The 18,742-nt window shown below is 41.9% G+C and overlaps 2 protein-coding genes across 5 annotated transcripts in view; one reads left to right on the top strand and one right to left on the bottom strand.

Moving 5' to 3' along the window:
- Positions 1-962: 962 nt before the first annotated feature.
- Positions 963-5,314, top strand: cfap263 (cilia and flagella associated protein 263). The gene is made up of 9 exons (XM_033621987.2): positions 963-1,085; positions 1,727-1,853; positions 2,183-2,344; positions 2,425-2,574; positions 3,520-3,630; positions 3,803-3,901; positions 4,053-4,160; positions 4,340-4,495; positions 4,661-5,314. The coding sequence occupies exons 1-9, from the start codon at positions 994-996 to the stop codon at positions 4,799-4,801; spliced, it is 1,146 nt and encodes a 381-aa protein (XP_033477878.1). The 5' UTR covers positions 963-993; the 3' UTR covers positions 4,802-5,314.
- Positions 5,315-6,925: 1,611 nt separating this feature from the next.
- Positions 6,926-18,742, bottom strand: part of srgap1a (SLIT-ROBO Rho GTPase activating protein 1a) — a 99,024-nt gene continuing 87,207 nt past the window's right edge. For 2 of the 4 annotated variants that reach the window (XM_033621495.2, XM_033621496.2), the window contains exons 20-22: positions 16,475-16,612; positions 10,518-10,890; positions 6,926-9,672 (exon numbers count right to left, since the gene is read on the bottom strand). In XM_033621495.2, the coding sequence (XP_033477386.1) occupies positions 9,265-9,672; positions 10,518-10,890; positions 16,475-16,612 (919 nt within the window). In that variant the 3' untranslated portion in view covers positions 6,926-9,264. Of the gene's footprint in view, positions 9,673-10,441; positions 10,891-16,474; positions 16,613-18,742 lie in introns of all 4 variants that reach the window. The other 2 variants (XM_033621499.2, XM_033621500.2) reach the window with 2 other exon arrangements.

Genomic DNA, 18,742 nt, shown 5'->3' with positions numbered 1-18,742 from the left:
GCTGAGTAGGCGAGAAGAGAGGCTGAATGCACAGAATGGGATTCGGTGCTACTGCTACCATCGTTGGGGAGATATATCATCAGGAGGAAAAGCGCTGCAGAGAGTGCATCACAAGGAGTGAAGTTGCGTCTTCTTTTCCTCGCAGATGACGGTTCGGGTTCATTCTCTCCTGTTGCGTGGAAAGTATGGTCCATTCGCAAACTTTATAACTAAAAAAACTTTTCACTACTCTCTATCGACGAACTACTCTCTGCTGTTTCCTCCTCCTTCTTCCTTCCTTCCACTGTCTTTGTTGGTTCATTTATACATGCGAAACGCGTTCTCTGGCTGGCTGGATTGTCCGCTCGGTCTGCCGTATATACATGGCGGCGCAAGATGGCGACCTCTCTAAAGCAAGGCCCTTGCTATATATATATAAAAGCATAATTATAAGGCTACGAAAACCAAACGAATTTTATATTATAGCGATTATACACTTGTATAAACATATTAATAGGTAGAATATTCAGATTCAGATTCAGATTGACAATAAACCATGCCAAATATTACACACTGGCCCTTTAAGGAAATATACTTTTAAACGCACACAAATTGAGGTCACACCCCAGCCAAGCCCGCTCCTCTGACAAGTAAAGAACAGTCCCTAAATAGGCCTGCCTCTAAAGGAATTTGTTACCAGCACTCTTCTTATCAAACGTTGAGTTTGCGGGTGGATATCAGATGATGGGAACAATCTGAACATGACCAGCTGAAGAGGGTGGTTTATGGTAAGTATGGATTAGACCAGTGTTTCCATAGGATTATTATCAGTTAAATTATTAATTCACATCTAATAACCATTATATAATCCACAAATGAATAAAAAATGCGATCGTTTTAATCAAACTTTTTTTTCTGTCCTTCTTCTTTGCAAAAATTGCAGATTTACGCCAGTACATGAAGGCAACACTGCCCCTAGCAACCACCGCAGGGATTCAGTGTACCTTAGCAACCATGGACGGTCAGCCTTCATTGACGGAGGAAAAGAGAAAAGAGGTCACACAAGAAGAAAAAGAAATCCTCTACAAGCAAGTAGAAGAACTAAAGTAATGAGAATAAATATTCAACTACACACTAGCTCACCCGTTAAGTTTGTTTGCCTAAAGATAACTTTATTAGCTTTGCTATTTTGTGCAACTTGCTAACGTTGACCGCTAACGCTAAACTAACGTTAGCTAATGCTAGTGCTGTTGTTGAGCAATATGATTATAACAGTTAGCCGTAATATTACTAAAACATAACATATTTGAGCCCGTTGCTAAGACTAAAGAAAACATAGCCACATATTTTAAACTGGGCAAGCTTACATTATGACTTATAGTATGACACGTTAAAATACTGAGGCAGATTTGTGGAGGTATTTGCAGTTAAATATCCTCTGTACTACCCACAGTTGATCTGTTTGATCTGTTCTGTACACACGACATCTGTTGCACCTCTGTCCGTCCTGCAAGAGGGATCCCCTTTGGGTAAAAAATGTGCTATATAAATAAATTTGCCTTGCCTTACAGTAGTTACATAAAAAAAAAAAAAACTAGTGCTCTGTTTTCTTGGAGAAATGATCAGAGGTGAGTGATAAGTTAAATTCCACAGGTGGCCAGCTTTACTTAATAATCTTAAGCAAACAAACTTTTAGCTTCAAAAAGTTTCTCTGCTTTGACTTTGCTGATATTCACTTCTATTCAAGACGCTCCAATGCAGCTCTCTTGGCAGAGATCGATATGTTTGAACGGTTCATCGGCCGCCTGGATCCTCAGGACCTGGTGGCTCAGGGAGACAGTCCAGGTGAAGCAAGAGCCTCCCAGGAGGGTGGGGTAAGTGCTACCCAGTGACAAGATGTCTTTACTATACAAAACTCAGTATACCCACTGAAAATGGACAGCAACAGGAGGACAGATTTTATTCACAGGATTAGAGAATTATTTTAATCAAAGTCACAAAACAGGAATTAAAAATACAACACACAACCAGGAAGCGATGAACTCAAATACTTATAATGTTGAAAGTGTGACAGAACGTAAGCTGCATGCCACAGTCCTAGAGACAATCCTGATTTTAATTCTGTTGCTAGGGCAGATGACCTCTCTGCACTGTACTCCTGATAGCCCCACATAATTTTGTATACGTGTGTGTGCCTTGTCAGGGTCGTGGGCGGAGGCAGAGGTCCCGCTCCAACACATCAGATCGCCTCCAGGAGCTGACCTTGGGACAAAAACTTTATGTTGCACGGAGTGAAGAAGCAGAGACGCGACATGACCTGGAAAAACTCAAACAGAGACATGAGAGGATTCAGGACAACTACAAGGTTACAACACACCATTGCCCAAGAAACACAATCATAGCTTAATAATACACACTTCTCAGAGATTCTGCTTGTCTTTTCAGGCCACCCTGGAAGGAGCAGAAATGCGTCTTGCAGACATCTGGAAGGCTAAGAAGGCATTTGAACGCAGTGTGCTTAAACCTATGAAGGACAACAGGTTGGAAATGAGGAAGCCCGAGAATGTGCTCCAGTACATCAAAGACAAGTCAATGGTAAAAATGAAGTCTGGTCTAATGACATCAACATGTGCAAAGTAGCATTCAAATAGATTTTGAAGCATAACTAGAGTACACATTTTAACTCAACTTACAACAGATGCCATTATGTGTGCAGCTGTTCAAACTGAATAGTTTAATGAACGTCTCATAGTTCAATCATGATATACAATTTCATATACATGCATGTTTTCATCACCATGTATGATGGATGAGGTTAATATAATCACTTTAATTTTTTAACTTTAGTCTGTTATTTTGCTTTGTTAACACGTCTTTCTTGTTAGCTTCTGCATTCACATTTCCGCTTTAAAATGCCATCTCAGCAGGATTATTATTCTGTCGTCCATCTATTTTTCTTACTGATGTTTTAATTCACCGGTTGTTTCTTTATCCTGCAGAAAAAGTCAGGTGCAGTCAAATAACACATAATAATCATACCTCTTAAACCCTTTGAAACCTGAGAAAATTGGCTTGACTTCATTAGTAAAAAGAGAAAATTAAAACAAGAAAATTAGTAAAAAAAAAAAAAAGAAAAAAAGAAAGAAAAAAAAAGAAAGCTAACTACTGAATAATATATATATATATGTATATATATATATATATATATATATATACATATATATTTTTTTTTTTTAACTTTTTTGTGTACGGAACTTTTTTTTTTTTTTTACCAAGTTGCTCATTGCTCCCCCCCCCCCAGCTTTTTAAAAGACATTGCAAAAATTTGCTCAGGGTTCAAAGATTAAAAGACTTGTGAAAGGTGTCTGAAAGCAGCACGAGAAAAGTGATGTCACTCCAGGTTTCAAAGGGTTTAATGGGAAGGACAAAGAACAGGGATTTTGAGTGGCTATAGTATTTTTTGATGTTGCCACCCCTACACAAATTCATTATCTTCCTCCCTTTGTCTGCATTGTCTGCTCTGTTCACAAACTCACACAGGTCACCCAAGTGGAGAAGTTCAGCCTGAACAACCGCGCAATGAAGGCTCACATGAAGAAGCTCCAGCAGCAGATTCAACAGAAAAAAGAGGCGGGGAAAGCTGTGTACGAGGTAGAGAGTGAAAGTGGGGGGGTATATACCCAGAGATGCTAAGAACACTGGAAAAGGAGACAGTTTATGTCTCACTAAACTGTCAGTTGATTACACAGTGACTCACAGTCTGCAATCTGCTTTTTTGCTTGCTGGTAAATGTAACAATGCATGGTGCTGTGTCTCCTTTTAGGATGTTTTCCAAGAGCAAACCGAGCAGAATATTGAACAAAACCTGGACGAACTTCAAGTTCACAATTTGAAAGTACAACATGTCCTCAGTTCACACAAGGTAACCCATTAGAAATGTGTGTGAGAATGAGAGATCTGTCTCTGTGTAATTTAGTGTCGATGTATGACAAACACCTTTGCAGAACAGCTTGACATTAGCTCCAGCCTGTTAAATCTATGAGTGGATATACTTGGTTTATGTGTGTCAACAGGAGAAGCTGCAGAGTGTAACACGGGAGTCCACAGAGCTGAGCAATGACATCACCAGCAGGAAGCAGATGCTGGCAAAAATTGAGGAGGAGATGCAGCATGCTGAGGAGGTTTGTCATTAGTCCATAAATGAGTCCTTTGTGGTTTGGTGCATTCATGGTTACCAAAGATTAGTAGAGTACTTTGCATTAAGTTATGAAGGGTGTATCAATATCTCAATATCTCCTGCTCTTTAAACTAATTCCCTCAGTGTACTTCCTCCCTTCTACTTCCTTTTCTCTCTCCTCAGGAGCGTTTAAAGGCAGAAGCCCTCAACCAACAGCTGCGCCGCCAGATGACCAACTATCAGGCTCCTGATATCCCTGAGTACATGCAAGTCAAGGAGAAACACAAGCAGCTACAGCAGAGCATTCACACTTGGGAGAGGAAGGTTGGGATTGCTGAGGTAAGCCATATTTTGTTTCCCCAAACACACAGATTGTCTCCTGGATTCTGTCACCTGTGTAAAAACAGTAAAAGATTCTAAAGTGCTGTCATCATACCAAGCTGTAGAGAAACTGTTGTGTGACAGTGTCCCCAAACAATGAACTCTCTCTTCTGTTTTTTCCAGATGGCCTTGAGGACCCACACTAAAGCCCGGAGCACACAGAGAGCCACTCTTACTCCTGCACATACAGCCGAGGCTGGAGCTCGATCTGGGGAGCACCAGATCCCAGTAAAGCTTCCATACATAGCAGAACACAGCACATAGAGAAATACAGAAACAGAAAGCCTGCTGGATTCATTGAAATAAAAACACCAATGTGTGGTGGAGAGGAAACTTTGTTGCTGTTGCAAATGCCCCTGTTTCACAACAGGCATCCAACACGTGATTTGTCATGATTAGTCAGTATTCTTGTAATGCGTGTTGGGAAATGTTCTCTTGAAGCTTTAACCCTTATCATGTCTTAGTTTTTTTTCACTCACTCTGTGTGTCCTTGGGAGATGTTACCATGCAGCATTATGGAGAATGAACTGTACAGAAGAAACTCTGCTTCATCAAGCCCTGTTCCCTTAAAGTTACAGTTCGTAAAGTTTTCATATGCTGAAACTGTCATATTCACACAATATTATATGAGACAGATAGTCTGTGAAAGAAACCATGTCCCTCCACCTATTGCCTCTAATGGCATTTACCAGAATATACCGCATGCTCACAGAAAACAACCACACAGAGACGAGGAGTTTCTAACGCAGCTGTCAATCACGTCAATCACTGCTGGTGAACTGGGTTCAAATGTCAAACTAGGCAGCGCTGATGAAATATGAGTCAAGATTCTGTTGCTGCACTGGCCTCAAGTGTTTTCAGAAACATTTCAGTGTACTGTTTAGCTGTAAAGTGAGAAAGCTTGTGATGCAGCCACCATGCTGGAGACAGTTGACCAGAGCACCAAGCACTGCCCACGAGCTGGAGTGACTTTGTCATTTTACAGCTAAACAGTACACTAAAATATGTTTCTGAAAACATTTTAATAGAGAAATAGGCAATGCAGCAACAGAATCTTAATTCATATTTGATCAGTGCTGCCTAGTTTGACATTTGACTGCAGGTCATGAGCTGTGATTGACGTGACTGACAGCTGTGTTGGAGACTCCTCAGCTCTGATTGGTTGTTTTCGTTTAAATGCAGTAAGGCCATTGGAAACAAACCAAGAGGGCAGGGGAACATGACGTTTGTCACAGATCATCTGTCTCATATACTTCTTATAAATATAAGGACAGTTTTAACAAATGTAATAGCTATTTTTATGTCACCAACTACAGCTTGATGCATTATAAAAACTTATATTGAATAACAGAAACATCTCTATTCCCTATACCATTACTGTGCCACATTATGTTGTACACAATCCAGTGTTATTACATAATCTATCCTCTCTCCATGCTGGCTACTTTAACAGCTCCTAGACTTAACAGGAAATCTTGAGGCTTTCACTTGTGTTGTCTGTGCTCTGGGGTCCTCAAAGTGTCACTGAGTGGAAACATTCACCTGTCTTACACCTTAAAATTAGTAACCTCAATACCATCATTATATTTATTGTCATATTTTCAACTGTGATTATTGGGATTCTGCTTGTGTGTACACATACGTTTACTCATAATGTAAAGCATGCAGAGTAATACAGCCTTAGTACAATTTTGAGGTACTTTGACTATATATAAATAGCTTCTTCATGCTTCAACTCCACCAGTGTCCAGAGGCAAATATTTCATATTTTACTCCATTTATCTGACAACTGTAGTTACTTTACCACATCAGATTTTACATATAAAACCTAAAATCATCTTATAACAGTGGTTTCTAACTGGTCCAGCCATGGGGCCCAGATTTCTCCTTAGTCAAGGTCCACAAAGTTGAATATATTCAGCATCATACTTGTGTTTGGCCGTGTCATCGAGCTAGTTTGCTGTCAAGAAGCAGTCCATTAGTGACTCACTCTACAGCAGGGTGCGGCACGTCAAAATAAAAGCTTTGTGCTGAATAGTCACTGTACTTAAAAGAAAAGGGTGTTTTTTTACAAACTTGACACGTTCGTGAGTCACTTGCGACCGATTCAGAATGGACATGCGACCCACCAGTCGGGAACCACTGTCTTATAAGATATTATTGATAGCAGTAGATCAATTTACTCAACAATATATAACGCTGTGGAATAGACTTTCACTTTAAGAACATTGTGTTGTTAATACTTTTACTTGTAATGGAGTATTTTTTACATCATGGTACACCTACTTTAACCCAAGTAAATGACCTGAATACTTTTTCCCCCACTGATTATAAATAAAGTTTAAGTGACTTGATATAAAAAGCAGGGCAAAAAAATCCACCTCAGACTCGACAAACTATTTCCTTTATTAGAAAGAAATCCTCAGAGGTATAAGCCCTCAAAGAACTCTACACGTTATGATGTTACATGCCATATGTACAGTTATATACATAAAAGTGCAATGTCACAATGGGTTAGCTGTTTATTTATTATTCATTCTGTCATATAACTGTTTGGAGAATGGCATCGTTACTTATTCATGTGTCTTCTTCCTGCACTGCATTTTCGAAAATAAAATAAAAAATAATACAGCACCGGACATGAAAATCTTAAGTTCCTCTAAAATATTTTCAAAGGCACTTTCACAAGTACATACTACAGATGTACAGAACACCACGGAGTAGCTTAAAGCCTACAGACGGCCTAACGGAGTCCTACTGTTGATGATGTTAACATAGTGACAAAAGCACACTTTTATTTTCTTTTTACAACTGGCTTCATATTGTATCTCTGGATATTTATTCTACATCGTTTGTTCTAAGTCTTTTCTACCCAGAAACACGACAACCATAACAAAAATGATTACAAAAATAATGAAAGTTAGTACGTCAGAAATTAATCATCTTTTTTCGATTATTATACACGCAATATCTGTCAAGTCAAAGATAGTGTAAACCTGCTGTTAGAGAGCACTGCTTATTCATCGCAAACCAAGTCTTCTCTGTGTGTTATTATGCTAGCCAAACATTCCCAGGACATGCACCCAGTTCTGTTATCTAGACAGTACTGAGGTTATTTTGAAACAAAGACATAGGGTGGTCCAGTCACACAGTTAGAGCTCGGGCACGTACAGTTTTACGGGGCTATTGCATTTGAAATTATTACTCAATCTGGACAAACACGGGCTGTTCATCACTGATTGTATGAGACTTCCGCTGGTTTTAGAGGAGCCATTATCCACAAATCTGGACAATCCACAGAGAGAGCCTCAACATAAGTCAGAGTACAATACAAAAACACGTTATTGACATTCTCACCTGAACATAAAATAGACTGGAGGGACACAACACAAGCTGCTTTTTTTCCAGAGAAGCACAAGAAAGCAGGGCGAACATATAAGGAGGCTTTCACACTAACAGTCATTAGGTCCATGGCTACCGGCAGCGCTCCCGCAGGGCGCTGCCATGAGTCTATACACATAAGTCAATATGAAGAATGTCTACATGGAGGGTCAACATCCATGCTTTGAACTCACACAGTCATGTCTTTGGGTAGATAAAGCCAAGCAAGGCGTAAAAGAAGCTTCCACACCGTATAATAGCATAATGTGTTGTATATACTGTGGGCCGGAGATGATTTTTTTCCCACCCTGCTCCATTTCTATTATACAGATGCATAGGCATAAGTTATTATTAGGTGTATTTTCAGCCCGCATCATGAGTTATTAATGCAGGATTTCAAGAATGCATCAAATTCAAACAAAGTTCATATTAAAGTAGTGGTTTTACCCAACAGTCATATCTCATTCCAGGCAATATGGGAAAAGTGTTCTGATAAATTTGAGTGAATCCAGCACGGAGGTGATCTTTGTACATTTCGGAGACACAACAGACGCTATGCCTTGCCAAAGAAAGTTGCAGAGTTTACACGCTAGTGAAGAAAGCACACAGCTATCAGTACTACTATCTATCAACAAAGTACCGTTAGTTGTTAAAGGGCTCTTCAGGCCCATCATCAGTCCAACCTTCAAACCGTTTCCGTCCAGGTAGTCACAGCACCTTTAGAATATTTAACATGTGAAATCAGTTACATCTCAAAGTCAATAAGGCCTTTTAACCAGTCACCTTCAACGGCCCTCCTAAGTTAAAAGCAAGAAGTACATCATCTAGTTCTATGTGTGAGAACGCCGCTGTGGTCGCTACGGGTCCCATCAAGCTCCGTTTCGGGTTCAGTGGTAAACAGAAGAGCTACATGCAGCCTGTTCAATGTTACACAGTTCATGGATGTCTGTAAACTAAACTGAACTAGTGTTCATTTTTCTAAAACCTTGAAGGAAGCCTTTGTGATTTGTTGTTTAAATTTCTTAAAAAAAAAAAAAAAGACATTTGTTAGATAACATTAACCTAAGGATATTAACACATCTGTGCACATATTGAGACAGAGGATTTGTCCGACTGACATCTGTCACCACTGCTACACGAGTCTCTCAGATCCTGTCAGAGTCCTCTTTATGATCTTGCTTCAAAGCTCCACGAGGAAACATCTCTTCCTGTGCAGGTCCATGTATTTTACACGCTCTTAGATATTATATGTTGTATGTCAATGAAGACCAGACACTGGTAGCATCTTGCAGCTCCCTGGTGGATTGAGAGTTACTGTTTTCCGTCTCTGGCTCCTGTCCCAGAGGTTACATGGTGCAGGACTTGTCCAGAGGGTCCTGAGCAGCTGTAGCCGGAGGCTGTGAGGCCTGGCTGGACTTCGGCAGGACCATGGGCTTAGGCCTCAAGGCCGGGGGTTTGAGTTGCACCCCCATGCGAGGCGCTACCAGAGGCTTGAAGGTGCTCATAGTGTCGCTGGAGGAGCTGGTGCTGCGGCGGATGGGTGGCTCTGTGTTGGCGGTGGACCTCAGCATGACGCCGTGAATGGGACTGAGGGACTCGCTGGAGCTGGCCGGCGTGGGACCTCCGCCGCTGCCGCCGGAGGTCTGCCGCTGCTCCAGGGTGTCCAGCACCACGTCAGGGGCGTGCTTGGCTGAGCTCTGCCGCTCCAGCTCACGCAGCTCGTTCAGAGCGGTGTTCATAGTTTCTTCTATGTCCTGCGGGAGACAGAGAGAGTTAGTGTAAGAGAGGAGCGGGGGATATGGGAAGATGATTATAACTCTGGCGAGCAAGATGAGCGACAGGCAGAAAGTTAAAAATGAAAGAAAATGAAAAGCAAACTTAGAGGAGGGAAATGAAGAGTGAGAAAGAAATAAGTGGTGATATGAACAGCAAAGACTTGAGAGATGGAGAAGGTAGAATACGGTATGGTAGGAAACATAAAAAGCGATGTTAGCAGAGGACCACAGTGACAGTTTTTCAAGAAAACACCACGCATGCATTAAACATGCAGAGAGTTTGAGAGTATTACTTTGCACCGGCACCTCTCTCTCTGCATGCTAATGACTTTGGGTAGCGAAGGAGATGCAGAGATGACAAGATATGTTCGTCTGAGCATGCTCCCAGTAGGCAGACAGACAGCTCAGCACAGTTTCAACCGCTCTCTATGACCCCTGCTTTATCAGCTCTATGCAAATGTTATTCATTGTTTTAAGTGCATGACAACAAATTAGAGCCTCCTATCAGCAGTGATGCAAAAATACACGTCTACTGAACACAAATTATGACCAGTGAAGCATCTATATATTTAGTAAAAGTTTTTATATTTAGTTTTATGTATGCTCGAGCAAGACTACACTCAATATACCGTGATGAGTCCCAGTGTCGAGCTATGCTCCCTGCTGTCTGCCTGTGAAGCTAGTCTTTTGCGTGTATTTAGCACACAAACACAGTTGCAGCCAGAGGAAGCAGAAGACAGGGACTGACTATGTTTTTACAGGGCGGGGCAGGGCTTTGATGGTGGAGGGAGCTGCGGTCGGGTCGCCGCTCGTCCCGCGCTGACCTGTGCGATGGTCTCCGGATCCAGGGGCTTGCCGCCGTGGTGGTGGTGGGCGTCGGTGAAGCCCGTGTACTGGCCCGAAGAGGTGGAGCGTCGGATTGGGGGGCTCTCCATCTTCTTCAGCGACTCGTGGCGGCTGATGTTGGTCAGGCTGCCGTGGCCGGTGCGGCGCCGACGTTCGGGGCTGTCCATGGGCATATGGTTGCGGCTCCGCAGCATGTCCCGTGGGCTGAAGTGGCCCAGAACTGGGGAGCCCATCTCTGGGGTGCCTCCGTGTCCTCCGTGACCGTGCTGAGAGGGATGCACCATGCAGTGGACATCAGTGGGGCGGGCAGGGGGCCGCCGAGATGGTGGCTCTGATCTTTTCTTGTGCCTGCTGGGAGAGAGGAGTGGGACGGAAACAACAAAGCAGATTATTTATTTATCACGTTACAGCATTCATCTTTTTGGATTGACAGCTCTGTCTTTAATAATTTAAACCTTAAATTATTGATTTTTTAAGGGCTTCATTTAGGTCTCACTCTGAAAACACAGTCATCCTCCAGACACGAAAAACCTCCAAACTAGACAAACAATATTTTCTATATTACAACTTGTGGGCATGCTCCATCATCAAACATTTGCCACTGTGGGGAAAAAAACAATCATCAGTGCAGGATAGAGATGCGCCAACTGATCTGTTGTTGACCATTATCAGCCAATTTCAGCTTGATCGGCCATGACTGGTGACGGGCAGGTTAGCCTCAGATACAACTGATTCTAAGCTGATCAAATTTACATACATGCACCTCACGATGGCTCAGGTCAGTAACTGACTTTTGTCACAGTCGCTACACCCTGTTCTCATAACCAGGTCATTAAATACTGACGCTTTGCCACGCCCCCTTATTAGAGACTTCTCAGAACCTGTAAGTGACTTTATTTCTAAAAAGCAACTAGCCACAAATTTAGGGATTCCTTAAACAATCAGGAAAAAAGTTGTAATTCAATCCCATGCATGCTGCAACCACAGAGACCTGCTCTTCTGCCAGAAGCATGGGGTCTCTTTTCCTTTCTCTCTCCTGCTGAGCCGTGCACAGGGTGGGGCAGGCAGGAGGAGAGTAAATATATAGCCTACTGTACACACACCTTTACATTCTTAGGAACAGACACTGATTCATAAATAGTTTTGTACCACAGACACAATAACATGTTGACTCTCTATAAGATTATTTTCGCAGATTCTTCTGTGATACGTAAATAATTAATCTGAGCATGTATAGATGCATTGCAACTGTTCTCTTTTGGGAAAGTAGAGCATGTTGGATAAAGTGGGATGTACTGCAATTCATTTATAACTGGGTTTTATTTGTACAAATAAGATCTGTCCAGTAACCAGGTGCGCTTTTTATTTTGAGTTTAATTAAGTGAAGATCCTGTAACCTGCTGCAGTTTGGGAGAAAATGTATACGTTTTTTAATAGTCAGTGTTTTATTTTGAGTATATAATTGAGTTTTCATTAAAGAAAAGTTACAAAAACATTTGAGTATGCTGTCAGTTATAGTGTGTAGGAAGAAAGAAAATCAGAACCAGCAGGTCAGACTTTTAAGAAATTGGAATCAGCCATGAAAATCGCATTCAGTGCATCTCTAGTGTAAAAGAAATCCTCACAACTCTCATTTGTAGAGCAGGAGGAGTGAACCTGGCTACCATCCAGAGGAGGGAGCTCTGTTGTTTGTCAGAGCACCAAAACAGGCTCCCTGGGAGAAACTACAGCTGCCTCAGTAGTACGGCTGTCCTCCATCTGAACCTGGACCAGCACAACACCATGCACACCTAATACGACTCATACAGCTGGGGAGACGGAGCCGCACATGAACGCATGTGCCTGATCATATGCACACTCCTTCATACTCACACAGACGCATGTTTGCTGAGTTATGCATGATGTTTCTCCACAGTAACATCTCCTCTCTTCAAGTGCTCCTATTGCTCCATAAAAGGCCAATAGAGCAGCACATCCTGCTCCATGTGTCTCTAATAGGCTCTGCTCTGCATATTTATGACTACCAGCGCTACAGTAGCTACAGAAGCCAGAGTCAAGAGCTGTAATGTTTAATCAAAGCAGCTATCATCACTTTCAGTCTCACAGCTAGATGACTGAAAATAATATTTGAGCATGACTGCTGGCAAAGCACTGGAATTTAATCTAGAGAATTTAATATTATAGTTACCTGATATTTATTACATGTCATCTCATTTTAGGAAAAAAACAAAGAAACTAATAATATAATTTCATTATCATTCAGTCACTGTTTTTAGTTGGTGTAACATTTTCTGACACAGCGACAACTTGAAATATGAAATCAATAACATCTGAGAGCTGATGCGTGCCAGATCAACCATTTTAATTCTGCATTATTGGTTCTTTGTGATGATGAACGAGCAGTGAATTACTCATCCTTTAATCACTTCTGTGGGGCAAATGGTTTCATTTGAGAGTTTACGTCTGCCAAATGAACGCTGTCTCAGCCATTATCGTTAAGATTTACAGGCGGCTTCATCACTGCGCTAAACAAAAAGCAATAACGAGTGCGGATATGAAGGACCGTTAGGGTCTCAGAATGTAATTGCAGCTCTCCGCGCAAAGCCACTGTGCTGCGGTGCATCTCCCCGATCGCATCATTTCATCACAGAAAACTACTCATCTTCATAAATTGGGAAGACTCAATCTGAACTGCTATGTGTGCTTATGTAAACCCTGCCCACACACTGCGAAACACTCAGTGTGAACAAAATGTCTTGATGTGAAATCATGAGTTAATATACTAAAAAAAAAACAAAAAAAACTTGACAGCACTAAAAGCTGCTGCTGATGGTTCAGATATTGAAAATAAAGTGTCACTGGTGAAGTGGTGCGGGCTTGAGCAAAAAAAAAAAAAAAAAAAAATCTGACTGCAGTGAGAAATGTGGATTAGTAAACAACCGCAGGAGCCTCTGACAACCTGCAGGGGGAGCAGTCTACATTCATAACACCAGTGCCCCGCTGGGACAGAGTCCACAACAACACTGCAACTTACTCTGTCACCACACTGACAGCTCACCCTCTCTCAACATGGCTGATAATAATGTAAATCACATGATGTTCCAGGAGTTCCTCTCCCTCTGAACACACAACGGACCAACTGTTATACTTTATATGATCCTATAAATGTGCATCGTCTCTCCTGACAGACGCACCAACTTAACTGTGTTGTTTACCGACGCTTGCTGTGATCATGATGCCAGACTCGACTCGGGGTCCCGTCTGGTGAGAGTGTTGTTGATCGAGAACACCAGGAGAGGAAAATATCTAAATAAAGCTCAGGATATAAATGATTCAACACATATGAGGATTGTCTGAATGGAGGAGCAGCAAAGTGAGTGGGGGTAGACAGGAGAAGAGGAGGAGTGGGAGTCACTTGGGAGGCTGGTGACAGGTAAAGAGTGTTATAGAGGAGCTTCATTAAGGCTGATGTGATTCATTCAGATATATTTTCCATCCACATACAAATACCTGCAGTGGTGTAAATATTGCCTCCAGTGTGAATCATCAACATTTCAACAGTGAAGTAGAAAGGGAGTGAGTGTGGCTCTGAATAAAATAGCATTTGTTCATGTGTTTGGCAAGAGCGAGTAACAGGCACTTCAAGGTCGCTTGCTCCACCACCAGAAATGCAGCAGTGAAAGAGAGGAGCAGGAGACTAAAAATTTTGGCTTGCGGCCAGCAGATGCTGCCAAAAAGTCTGAGGTGTGACTGGATATGTGTGTGTGTGTGTCTCCTCTGTGTGTGTGCCATCCCTCCCTGCGCATGTGTTTATACAGTATGTTCCAGGGTGACCAGCTGATACCAGCCGGTATTTAATATTCAGGCTATATCATATCATAATAAAAGAGAGAGGGAGAAATCGATTCCTCCGGTGACAATTAGGCTGAGAGGGGTGAGCTGAGGACACAGAATGACAGGAAGAAGCACCATATGTAACACTGCAGGTCTCTCCTGATTCATTCAGTCTTGCTCGTAGAACAGGCAAATCAGATTCATGCTGTTAAACTGCTCTCAAAGCGAGCTCTCTGCCAGATGGGAAATGCTAAACTATCGTACTGGAGGCTTAAAATTATTGTATTTCGAGGGAAATGAATGAGTCATAACCATTAGAACAAATACGTGTGAATGTGTAATTTTATTAAACACATGTTTAGATGACTTTTTGACACAACTACAAATCTAACCACATCAGTTTGGCTTGTTTGTTTTTTAATGTAAGCTGATGTAGCCACAGTGCATGGAAGGAGGTGTTAGGGCTGGGCGATATAATGACTATGTACCATATACTGATATATTTTCAAGCAAGATATAGATTGAGACACTGTTTATATTGATATAAGGACAAGTTGTGTTACGTAACGCTCTCCAGTGAGCATCTCTCCTCTCTCCCACTCTCCGCACAGCTCCACCCCACTCATTCACTCACAGTTTCTCCATCAACAAGAGAGAGAGACACACAGAGTTGCTCCTCTGTTTAATCCGTTTGTTAATTAGTCTACAGTGCGACATCGGTCTATATGTTGGGCGTGCTACGCTAAATCAGTCTATGAGATGAAATTACCGCAGCACATGTGCAATCCAGCGCTGCGCTGCTAGTTTGTGTGCGACGTGGATCATAGCGCATCACTGTTCTTGGTAGTTGTAGTCTATTGTGTAATGCTGAGCCATCGCCTGGATGCAGGTGACAGATGTGCTTCAAAATACAGCAACAATAAAGGTGCTTCATATACAAGACCTATGTAACGCATACAAAGTGTCTCTTGCTCCTTCGCTCCCTTGGCCTCTCTGTTGATGCTGTGTGCATAAATAAGATTAAAAGCCTAAATGAATAAAAAGATCTAAATAATTTTCCATCACTAGATTAATTTGAAAGGAAGGGAAGGGGGTCACATGAAAAGAGAAGCATAAACACAGATTTGGGACCTGTATTTTGTCATCCTGATCATGTTGAGAAATGAAGTAAAGTAAGTAAGACAGCGCAGACTAAAACCAGCTAATAATTGTAAGCGTCACAAAATGTGAATGTATCGCAAATTATGGCACATTTGGCATCGATCATACATCGATCATAGGGGCAAAATTATCTTACAAATACGATAATTATCATATATCTGGCAGTGCTGGCTGTCACTGAAGAAAAATGTTGAAAACATGGATTATTTTCAGCAACACACAATAGGTCAAGTTCCAGCCTCTGTATAAAAAACAAAACAATAAGTCTGTTTATATTTCAAGTGTCTGGAGATTGTGTGTGCATGCTGGCATTTACACCCAAAGCTATTTAAGCATCTTAGATGACGCAACACTGAAGTTGTTCCAGACACACTGCTGGACTGTCAGTTGTTATTGGATTGGCCGTCTCTCATTAGATAAAGCCGATGTGAGGTCCAACATGTGTTGTGGTCATATATTGGTCACTATGGTATCTGGAGGAATAGCACTAATTAATACAGTGGGACATTTGATTAACATTTTTAAAATGTCCTAAATACCCATCTTAGAATAAACAGTTATTCTAAAATACTGCAGGAACATTTATGAACTTTGGTAAAAATCATTGCTGTTTCTTTTCCAGTATTGTGACATTTGAATTTCCAGGTCATTTAGTTTCTGAAGATGGTGCTCTTTATCTGTTCAGCAGCAGTGTCTTTAACTTCTCATGCATCTGTTCTCTTTCTAAAACAGCTGTACAGTACACCAAACACTCATCATGTTCAATACACTAGAGCATTATTCTTGGGAAAACACCAACATAACATCAGGTGTTAAAGGACTCAGACTTTTGTGAATTGTATGGAGAATGCAAAGCCTATTAATGCCAGACCCCTTATAGAAATTCTCCATGAGACATTATAGTCCAGCAGTGCAGCCATACAACTGTGTGGAAACCAACCTGGTGATATAGGCCTCAGAGATCCTGGTGTCAGAGGGCGAGCTGATGTCTTTTCCCGAGCATTTATCCTCTCCTGCGTGGCCGCTGCTGGCCTCGCTGTCAGCCTTCTGACTCAGAGTGTCTGAGAAGTTGTCATCTCTGGGACACAGAGACGGGGTGACATTGAGACATGGAAAGAGCAAGAGGAAGTGACAGAGAAACCGACAGACAAGAAAAAAAAAAAAAGAGGAGAAACCAGCAAATCAGTCGATCTTTCATATTTGCTCCGTTTTTTGATGACAGTATTTGATATCAGTTTCCTGTGAGTCAGCATGTCTCCCTCCCCCCTCCCCCCTCCCCCCCGCCAAGGTCCAGAGAGTCAGATGAGTCATATTTCTCAGCCTCTCTGTATTCTGGTGATGTATTATGGTGGTGACACGCACACACAAACCAGCTGTATGGGTTTCAGTGAGGTGTGTGACTGGATACTGCGTACAGTTGGTGCCTGTCAGGCGGCAGTAATCAGAGCTACTGAACTGCGTGGCTGCCTCTGATGTTGTGTATTATCCGATATAAAGCACAGTCACTTATTTAGTACGTCCACGTGAATGCACACAGACAGAGACGGAGCACGAATGAGCACTTCTCCACAGCAGAGGTGGCCGTAAACAAAATTTACAGACAGACACAAGAAAGTTTGAACACCCTGACAGTCGAGTCTTGAGACAGACATCCTGTGCTGAAGTGGACTCTCAGACGCCTCTCTGCATGTTTTATTCTGGGCTCTTTTATGGGACAAGTGAAGATCACAACCCCGTGCGCTCTTACACTCCTCAGCCGGCTCTGTTTAAGTAGAGAGCAGGATGTTACTACGCTCGGGGACAACCCGTACAACTGTAAATTCCCCTGCTCTTTCATTAACTAAGAGGACACCCCATCAGCAGTGCCCCTCCTGGTGAATTATTGATGGAGGCGCACTGACGGGACAGCAGCAGGGGAAAGAACAGGGGATGAGGAAAGAGGGGGAGGTATTCTAAATGGCCATTTTGACGGCCAGCTACTAAGTGATTGGAGTGATTCTTTTCCCGTCCTAACGAGACAGTGAATCCAGTGCATTAGGCACCAACAGTCGCCATGGCAGAGCACATGCTTGTTAGTGCTGAGAATGGGAGACAGTGACACAACGGCTGGTTGAAAACCCTGGATATTGGGAATGCTCCATGGGGCAAGGATGAGAGCAGCTTTAAGGGCAAACAAGGCTGAAGGTCCTCTACACACGACCCTACAGTCTACTGATGGTCCACAGCCTCTTATAGAGTAAAGTCAACAAGCACAAGTGTTGTTTAACCAACAGGGATATCATCAGGAAGAGCTGTAGGACCGTTCCTTAAACCGAAACTCCAAGGCTCTGAGTGAAGCTGACAGTAGTTTAGGTGTAGAAAGAAACATCTCCATGGTGTAACACCTGTGGGAATTATTAAAACTATGCGATAACAAGATTAAGAATGTTTAGTCATGCTTGTAGCTCTGTGAGGCCACACTGGAGCACGGTGGTGCTTTGACCTGAATGCTAATGTCAGCATGCTAAGATGATCACAGTGCTAATGCTAGCTAGCTGATGTTTAGCAGGTATGTTTACCATGTTCACTGTCTTAGTTTAGCATCTTAGCATGCTAATGTGCTAATTAGTGCTACACCAGTTGAGGCTGATGAAAATATCAGATTTGGTCATAGTGTGGGATAAAATTTTGACCAGATGTTGATGCTAGATTAAAAGACATGGGATCACTGAAGTTCTTTCAGTTTATCCTGCCGAGATCTTGGCACTTCAGTACAACATTTCATGTCAATCCATCCATTATTTGTCAAGAGATCTCACTGAAAGAGTGCCAGTAAGTAGGGTTAATCCTCTGGGGACCATGAATATACAAGATTTCATGGGAATTTATGCAATAACTGCTGACATATTTTAGTCTAGACCAAATTAGTGAACCGATCAACAGACAGACATTACTATCAGTGCCAAGTCTTGCTTTAAAGATTCTGTTTACAACATTCAGAGCATTAATATCGCAGCAAATCACTGTTTGTTATGTAAAGATATAGTAGAGTAAAGGTGTCCTGAGCAGACAAGACTACATCATTAGAGGTGATATGACTGGTTTAAAACAAGATAGCAAAATTGCATAACAATGTAACTTTATCACACATATAAAACTTGTAACGTGTTTTCTTTAATTCCTATATCAGTATAAATTCATCTGCTATCGTTCAGACATAAATTCTCTC

The sequence above is a fragment of the Epinephelus lanceolatus genome, chromosome 5 (genome assembly GCF_041903045.1).
Source record: "Epinephelus lanceolatus isolate andai-2023 chromosome 5, ASM4190304v1, whole genome shotgun sequence".
Taxonomy (NCBI): Eukaryota; Metazoa; Chordata; class Actinopteri; order Perciformes; family Serranidae; genus Epinephelus; species Epinephelus lanceolatus.
Note: the sequence above shows the minus strand (reverse complement) of the source record. Positions and strands in the feature narration are given on the sequence as shown.